The sequence below is a fragment of the Pipistrellus hanaki genome (assembly GCF_964339955.1).
Source record: "Pipistrellus hanaki genome assembly, chromosome: X".
In the NCBI taxonomy this organism is placed as follows: domain Eukaryota; kingdom Metazoa; phylum Chordata; class Mammalia; order Chiroptera; family Vespertilionidae; genus Pipistrellus; species Pipistrellus hanaki.
The window spans coordinates 64,104,576-64,113,783 of record NC_140524.1 but is presented as its reverse complement, the minus strand read 5'-3'; the positions used below and the strand labels follow the sequence as shown (position 1 = coordinate 64,113,783).

Sequence of the window (9,208 nt, the reverse complement as noted above, 5' to 3'; positions counted from 1 at the left end):
TACCTGATTCAGTTTTTTGCTAATAAAAACCAGAAGTTTTTTGAACGTGGGATTATGATGCTGCCTGAAAGATGGCAAAAGGTCATTGATCAAAATGGGCAATACATTACAGAATAAAGTTATTTAGTTCCACGAAAAAATTGTCTTTGATTTTCTTTAAAAAATCCGCAATTACTTAGCTGCCGACCCAATATTTCACTCAGAAGGAAACCTGTGAGTAGGTCTTATTTTCAGAGGATGTCTTATTTTTGGGGAAACGGTAGCTTAGTGAGCTCCTTTATGGTTGGGTGAATGAATGCAGGAATAAGTAAATGGGTGAATAACAAAATCCATGCAGAAGCTAGTGGTTCTGAGCATCAAAATCACCTGGAGAACTTGTTGAAACACAGATTGTTGGGCCCCATCCATAAGTTTTTGGTTCAGTCAGTCTGGAATGGGGCCTGAGACTTTGCATTTCCAACAAGTTCCCAGGTTATGCTGATGCTGTTGGCCCAGGAAACTCACTCTGAGAACCACTGGCATTAAGTCATCAGTGGCAACCCCTTTAGACCATGAAAGTTGTAGTTGCAAACTTTAAACCTGATCCTACCAACTAGCTCCTGGGGGCAGTCTAAAACAAACCCTTGAGTTGGTGGCTGGTGGGTATGGGTGTGTTGCCCACTTTACCTTCAAGAAAGCTCTCCTGGGTAGTGTGAGTGTTGGATTTGAGAGAATTAGAGATGGTGTGTGGGTGTGTGGGTGTGTGTTTATGTGTTTGCAAGCCCATCTGTATTGTCACTCTGAAACGAACTACTGTCCCTTTCCATACCTCTAGTGCTGACTGCTGATCTTCCAGGGTCTCTCTCTTGACCGCTTCCTCAAGCCCCTCTCTCTCTTTTTTAACTTCTTTTTAGTTTATTTGGGTGACATCCTATATAATAAAGAGCTAATATGCTAATGAGACCAAACAGCCAAATGATCTTCAGAATAAAGCCAGGGCTGCTAGGGCTGGCCAGGGCTGCAAGGGGCTGTGAGGGCCAAGCTTCTTGCACGAATTTCATGCATCAGGCCTCTAGTTGGTAAATAACATATATTTCAAGGGTACATCAACTGTATACTGTGTGTTCACCATTTATCCCCTCCACACGCCCTCTTCTACCACCCCCCACTCCTCTTTCCCTCTGGTAATCACCATACTGTTGTCTGTGTCAATGAGGTTGTTTTGTTGTTGTTTTTGCCTGATCCCTCCTCACACAGCCTGGCACCTTCTGTTTTCTTATCCAGCCTAGGAAGCAAACACCTTAGCTCTCAGGATTCAGTCAATCATTTCCTGACAGTTGGCGACATCTAGTGGCTAATTGGAGAATCTTTGCTCACATTTAGAGAACGTTCTGGAAAATTAACTGAGCAGCCTGGAAAGCAAAAACACCTACTTGTGAACCCTCTGAGAAAGGCTTTCTGCAGGGCTGAGGAGGTGAAATTAATGATTGGCTCATTATGCTATGAGTCAAAATGGATTTCTTGCTTTCTTGCAACTGACACAATTGGAAGTCATCAAAGAATCTTAAATCACCTCCAACTGTATCCTCAGTATGATTTTCCAGGAATGGTGCTCAATAAAAAATGTCCTTAAATAAAGTAGTTAGACAATACCAACTTGATATTTACTTTCCCTCTCCAAGTGTTTCTCTGGGTCCCAAGCTCTAAATATACCAAGGATAACAATCCATTTGCAGTCTGGTCACATATAACAAAGACAGTGGTCGGCAAACTGCGGCTCTTTAGCCCCTTGAGTTTTCAGCAAAGGCCAGCTTAGGAGTACCCTAATTAAGTTAATAACCATGTACCCACCTATATAGTTTAAGTTTAAAAAATTTGGCTCTCAAAAGAAATTTCAATCATTGTATTGTTGATATTTGGCTCTGTTGACTAATGAGTTTGCCGACCACTGTACAGAGCTATGTAGTTCAGGAACAGCTGGTACTGACCCAAGGGCATCCAGGCCTTTAGATCATCATAATTGTTAATGGCCAGAAATTTAAAATAAACAGGTATCAGAGGTATTGTTAAAAAGCATATGCAAAGTGTACTTTAACACAAAAGTTTAAACTACTTGTTATAGGAAAAAGGGAAGGCAATCAGGGATCATGAAGAAAACTGCTCCTTCCAGATGCTATTTTAGGTTCAGATAAACCTTGTAGAGAGCTGTCATGGGTCACAAAACCTGCAGCATTAGCAGTTTCTTCAGCACTACCCCAGAACTACAGAATTTCAGAAACTCTAGGAGTGGGGCCCAGTAATCAATGATTTAACAAGTCCAACAAAGGATTCTGTTGCATGCGTAAGTGTGAGAACTACTGGTTTAAAACAAGGTTTAAATGCTCTGAAAAACCCTAAAGAATGCTTAGAGACTATTAAGTTATGGATGAGACTGAATTACTTCTGTAACACAGGCCAAATTTATCAAAACATACAAAAGTGCCTTAAATCTTATTTATGGTTAAATAAAGAGGATTATTTGCTTTTTCTTCTTTGGATTTTGGAGGATGCTGTCTTGAACCAAGTAGTCTCTGGAGTAGCCCAGTAGTCCTGTGGACATGTTGATAATAAGTTAAGCAACAGAAAGTTGCTCCACCTGAATATTAATCAAAGAAGTACAAATTAAAATAGAAATGGGATACCATTTTTCAACTAACAAATTGGCCAAGATCAAGAATAATGTGCATCATTTAGAAGGCTATGATGGTAAAAATAATTCCTAAGGGAAACACAATCTTTCCAATGAAAGCTTTTAAAATGTGTGTACCTTTGATTCAGTATCTGTACGAATATATCTTGAAAACAACTAATGATATATGCAAGAATGTATAAAGATGCTAATGTATGTTTATAATAATTTTAAAATTTGAAAATAACTTAAACTTCAACAGCAGAGGACTGTGTAAAAGAAAAGGCTCACATAACAGAACATAATAAAAATCAAGCTGCACAAGATTATTTTTCCAGTTTTTAAAAGGAAGATTTATTTAACAAGTTTCACTTAGTACAATATGTCTAATGGAAATCACAATACAAGGGAAGATTTAAATCAAAGCTTCAGAATTTTATACAAATGACATGACCCAACTCCTGAAGTATCAATTGGTATTACATCTCAAAATTGTCCCAGATCTTAATAAAAAATAAGTGTTCACTCACGTGCCTTATAGGATAGTAAACCAAAAAGCTAGAATTAACAAACATGCCAAATGTTTTAACTTTGAATTATAGACAGAGCTCCTATATTTGAGTTTTACAGAAAAGCATGTTTCTCAACACACATCCAAAGTTTTCAATGTCTTGTGGTATAAGAGCAACATTTAACATAGGAGAAACTGCTTTAACCTAAATATGCTTACTGCTTAGGTACACTCCTACAACATAAACTAACTTGAGGAAAGCTGAAAATCGTTTTAACAGTTATGGTCAATACTGAACGTTTCAGTGTTCAAAATTACTGAGCTTAAAGTCTGAAAACAATCCTGACTCCCATTTTACAGTAAGCATAAGTCACAATCCTGTAATGCAAAAGTGTTAAACGTAACATTTGTTTTCTTAAAAAAAAGAGAAAGGAGGAAAAAAAGAAAGAACTTGACCTAGAGTGATCAGAATCTATTTCCCATTTACCATATTGGGTATACTAAACAGCCCTCCCATTCTATTCAACTCCCATAAATGCACAGCTTTCACTTCTGTAGTAGCTGTTTAATGCTGTTCTCTACTTATGCAAGGTTTGACTGATAGTCACTTGAGTTTTCCTGCAGAACCTGGTCATATCCACTCATACTGCTCTGACCACCATAACCACCTCCATAACCACCACTCAGCTGCTGGCTAGCAGGACCCCCATAACTAGACTGGTTGGATAAGCCCATCCCTCCCATCATTTGGCTACCATAAGCACCACTACTTGCCCCTGCTGTAGAATTCAAGAAGAGTTCTACATAGCTGTGATCATAAGCCCCCCCACTCGTTCCTGCAGTAGAATTCAAGAAGAGCTCCACATATCTGTGCTGCATATTGGCCTTGTCTTTTGCCATAGCTGCCACAGCATCTTCATGGGTAGCAAATTCAACATCTGCCTCACCAGTAACTCTGCCATCGGGTCCAATTTCAATGTGTACTCTCATGGGGTTAAGAGGTGAGAAAAAATTGTAAATATCATTCTCAGTGGCTCTGTAAGGTAAGCCCCTCATGTGTACACAGTGCCCGGTGGTGCTCTGGAAACTGGACCCACCATCTCCGTATCTATGATCAGACATTCCTGAAAAACAGTAATTGAGGTCTCTTCCAAATCTATCAGATCCAAAGCCATACCCATCATTATAGCCACCATAATCATCATAGCCTCCATACCCTCCACCATAGGCACCCCGTCTCATCCTTTCAAACCCAGCCCCCCTGCCAATGCTATTATACCCTCTGCCAGTCCCTGGCCTATCATAGGGACCAGGTCGCTGCATAGCCATGAGCTTTCGAGGGGGGTCATAATGGGTTCGGACTTCAGCTCGGCTACTCTTAAAGATTTCAATGTACCTGTGCCCTATTCTTTCCTTGTGTTTCTTTAAGGCCTTTTCAGCTATCTCCTGCGAAGCAAACTGCACAAAGGCCTCCCCCGTGCTCCGCCCTTGAAAGTCCACAGGCAGTGTCATCCCATTTGGCACAATTTCCAACCCTGAAAAAAACTGAACAATCTCCTCCTTGCTACAGCCAAATGGGAGTCCTCTAAGGCGGACGAAGCCATCATTGGCAGTATCAGGACTATTCGGACCTGTATGCTTCAACACCCAATCCATTTCAACACTGTTGGACTTGAATACTTCAACATATCTGTGTCCCATGGTTTCTCTGTCCTTCTTCAAAGCCAATTTCACTTCATCTTCAGATTCAAGTTCGACAAATGCTTCACCACTCGGTCTGCCTTCTCTGGTGTAGATGAAACGAATACCTGATGTGCCGTTTTGGATTTTGCAATCAGAGAAGAAGCGCATCACTTCATCAGCAGAGCAGGACCAGGGTAGGCCCCTGACCTTCACCACGAAACCTTCCCTGCCTTCCGTGCTCAGCATCATGGTGACTGTTAGGCTCTTGGTGGCAAGCTCGGTGTAGCTTTTTTCAGTGTAGCTGAAAAAAATTAGAAGACTATTATCATGGAAAAATGTTCACAATACAGTAAGAGAAAAAAAAATTAATACAAAATCCAAATACACTGGTAGCATTTTGGGTAAGACATTCACATAAATAAAAGGACTACACCAAATTTCTAATTCATTCAGCAATTTTTTGACACCTGATACCTATTATATGTTGGGTATCATCACTGCTGCTTATTTCTAGATGACAGAATTATGGGAGTTTTTTGTTTCAGGAAATATTTTCTTTGGAAATTTTGTATGTTCTAAGATCTCTACATTGACCATATATTAACATCATAGTCTAAAGAAAAAGAAGAAAAAAATTAACATCAACAAAATCAGTGGAAGATGTCAGCAAATTAAAAAATGGCTAAATAAGATTACATAAAAATGAAAAACTTCATTACATCAAAAGATTAAACAGAATTAAAAGACAGACAATACACTTGAGAAGGTAACTGCAACAAATGTATTAATACCCTTATATAAAGAACTTACACAAATTAATAAAATAAGGGAAATATTAAGGCCTAAGAGATAAATGGAAAAAAGACATTATTGGAAATTCACACATTTGTTTTCCATTTTTCAGCTGCCAGGTCCAGGACTTGGCTCTGGCATACAAGGATCAATAATCCCAAAAAGGACTTATGGTCCTACAGGGGTACTATATGCCTTTATTAAAAACAAAAGGGCAAATAAACATATTATCTCTGCTATGTCAGAATTATGTGCAGGGTGAAAAGGTATTAAAGCAGAGCGTGGTTGGTCAATTCTATCAGTTGGCACTGAACAGTTAAATGAAACAGACTAACTGGTTCAGGGATCTATAAACCAATTAAAAAAATATGATAGAGCATAAAATAGGAAGAGGCAAGGCATGAGATAGGGCTGGCAAGATAGAGATCAGGTCCCAAGGGCCTTATTTGACAAATGTTAAGGGCCTTTAACAAGGGGAGTGAAGGGAGTGGAGTGAGGGGAGAAGGGAGTGAGGAGACAGAAGCCAGGGGAAGGGGAGTGAAGGGATAGGAGTGAGGAGAGAGAAGTGACATCTTCAGACCCATTCCAGATAGATCACCTAAAAACAGTGTAGCACTCAAACAGAGATGACACTAGCAAGTTCAGTGAGAACCCTGATCTCCTAGAGATGTGTTAAGGATTCACCTAAGACAGGGGTGGGAAACATCTGGCAGGCCGTACAAGGCCCGAAATCATTTGGTCTGGCCCTGCCAAGGCATTAGGGGTGAATTAATTAAATGTTTTACCAAATATAGCAGGCTAATTTTTAAGCTTATAATTTTGTATGGCCACGAATTATGTTATAATTATCCAAATGCAGAAAAAAGATTCCGAACCTACCCCTTTTAAATCAGCAATTTAAAAAAGGGAAGACATGATCTATGTATTCAAAGCAGTGGACTCTGTGGAACTTAATAACAGATTAAATATAGCGGAAAGGAGATTACGAGGATTCAGGACAGGGGTCTAGGAAATGTTCAAACTCCACCAATCACCAGAAAGTCACCTTAAAACCAGAATTAATTGCCACTTTTCATCCATCAAGATAGTGAAAACTAACCAGTGAGGATAAATCAATGCTGATATTCAGGGTTCACAAACTAACACACACCCAGAAGAGTGAAAGTTCGTACAGTAAATCCACTCTAGGTTATGTGCCATAAGGAGATGATCTGAAATTCAGACAAAGATTTATGCAGCTATATATTCACTGAAAGGTATTTCAATAAGAAAGACTATTACACTATTTTTTAAAATTATAAAAATATTTAATTAGATGAGAAATTACTCTGCTATAATCTTGTGACCCAAGATCACAGCTACTTTATAATCTCAACTATGTAAAAAACATATATTCTTCAACCCTGCTAGAACTCCTTCCAGAGCCTGGTCAACTGAAATACTCACAAATGTTCACTGCAGCAGTTAGTAATTGCAGAAAATTAGAAACCTAACTATCCATCAATAGGGGGACAGATGAATAAAGTATACTTTATCCTTAAAGTGGATGCTATGAAGTTTTAAAAAAGATCTGCCCTGGCCTAAGATTTCCAAAATATATCAAATAAAAATATGCATAGTATGATCCTTCTTATTTGAAAATATAAGCACACATGTATATATGTTTGTAAATGCACAGAGGAAGATCTGGAAGCATATAAAACAAACTTTTTTTTTTTTTTGAGGAAAGAACTGGAGGATAGGAAAGAAGAGTGGAGTGGATTTCCACTTCATATCCCATATCCTATATACTACTACATAGGTTTAATTTTTTTTTTAAATCATTGTAATTGCAATTTAAAAAGCAATGTTAGGAAAAATATATGCATGGGAAATGTGTCAATTGTTAACAGTGGTTTCAGGGTGGTAGGTTTATAGCCTTTTCAATTTCATTTTTAAAATTTTTGGTGCATGCCCTAACCGGTTTGGCTCAGTGGATAGAGCTTTGGCGTGGGGACTGAAAGGCCCCAGGTTCGATTCTGGTCAAGGGCATGTACCTTGGTTGCAGGCACATCCCCAGTAGGGAGTGTGCAGGAGGCAGCTGGTCGATGTTTCTCTCTCATCCATGTTTCTAACTCTCTACCCCTCTCCCTTCTTCTCTGTAAAAAAATCAATAAAATATATATTTTTAAAAATTTTGGTGCATTCGTAATTTTCTGGAGTAATTATTGTAATTCAGAAAAAATGTTTGCTTTTCTGGAATTTGGTATAGCAAATTTTATAAAAGTTTCTGATTTGGTACGTGGGTGGCTTATCTGACATGGTCTGGGAACACTGGGCCCCTAGAAAAGTACAAAGTGTACTAACTACCATAAAACTAGAGGATTCAATTCAACAAACACTAACTACCCAATATATGCCTTGCACAGCGCATCTGCGGTGGTTAACAGTCGTCATATAAACCAATTTTAGATTCGAGCGATAGATATTTTGAACTAGTTTTTGGCCTGTCTTAACTCTTGGAACACCCGCCCCATTTAATGTCCCTGCAGCACTCTAGGCCTTAATCCCCTCTGTAGTGGCATCAGGAAAGTTCTACTCCATTAACGTATCACCCGGGTAGGTCACAATACTCCATTGAACGATGTAGGTACCAGGATTCCGATTCCATTTGGGAGTTAAGAATTTGTGTATTTATATGTGTCTTATACCCATACTTTTTATACACCAAGCGCTGAGTAGTTATCTCCGGGTAATAAATTACAAGTATTTTTAAAAACTTATAGGAAAAAAAACTTATATTGTTATTTTTCGAATGTTCAAAATTGAACAAGTAAATTGTTATAAGCAAAAAAACAAACACGTTATTTAAATACTCAACTCAGTAAAAACATTTATTGGGCTCCTCCGTTAGGCACGTAACAGTTACCTAGATGTGATTTTACATATAAACTGACTTGGTGCCTCTCCCTACACTGAAAGGATGGACGAGCACTCGGACCACTAGTCTCAATATGTTATTTTTTCCCTAATCTACGGATGTGGTTTTCAAACGTTTTTCTCCGTCAGGTTTCTCTCAAGGGCTCTCCTGAGACCCGCCCGGACAGAGAGATACAAAAACCACACACAGTCACGAACGTCCACCATTTCCCCACCAGGCGCAGCGAAGGCGGCTTCCCGGCACTGAGATGGGGGAGTGGGGGGCGGGGGAGGAGAACGCGAGGAGCGAAAAAGGAGACGGCGGCCGGCGGACCCCCGCTTCGGTCTTCATTACCGCCACCCCCGGGCCCCCACTTCCCACCCACACACCAACCTCCAAAGATGCCGGACGATGTTCCTCCAGCCCTCAAACGGCTGTAGCGAGACAGCAGACGACGGCCGAACTACTTCTGCTCACGTAAGCGAATGATCACGTGAGCTCCTACGTCATGTGAGATCTCGGTCACGTGAGTGACTCCGCTTCAAACTCCGGATCACTGAAGAGCACACTTCCTTCCGACGAGGGAATAGGGCGGGCCTATGCTTAGGAAGAAAGAGCGTGATTGGTTGCGGCGCGTCTTACGTGACTGGTCATTGGTCCGTCTCTGGGGATAACC

General features: G+C 39.9%; 1 protein-coding gene across 1 annotated transcript; it reads right to left on the bottom strand.

Annotated features, from left to right (window-relative positions):
- Positions 1-2,973: 2,973 nt before the first annotated feature.
- HNRNPH2 (heterogeneous nuclear ribonucleoprotein H2) lies at positions 2,974-9,037 on the bottom strand. The gene is made up of 2 exons (XM_084871248.1): positions 8,926-9,037; positions 2,974-5,142 (listed from the first exon to the last, which is right to left on the bottom strand). Exon 2 carries the CDS (start codon positions 5,088-5,090, stop codon positions 3,741-3,743), a length of 1,350 nt encoding a protein of 449 aa, XP_084727374.1. The 5' UTR covers positions 5,091-5,142; positions 8,926-9,037; the 3' UTR covers positions 2,974-3,740.
- Between the last annotated feature and the right edge of the window lie 171 nt (positions 9,038-9,208).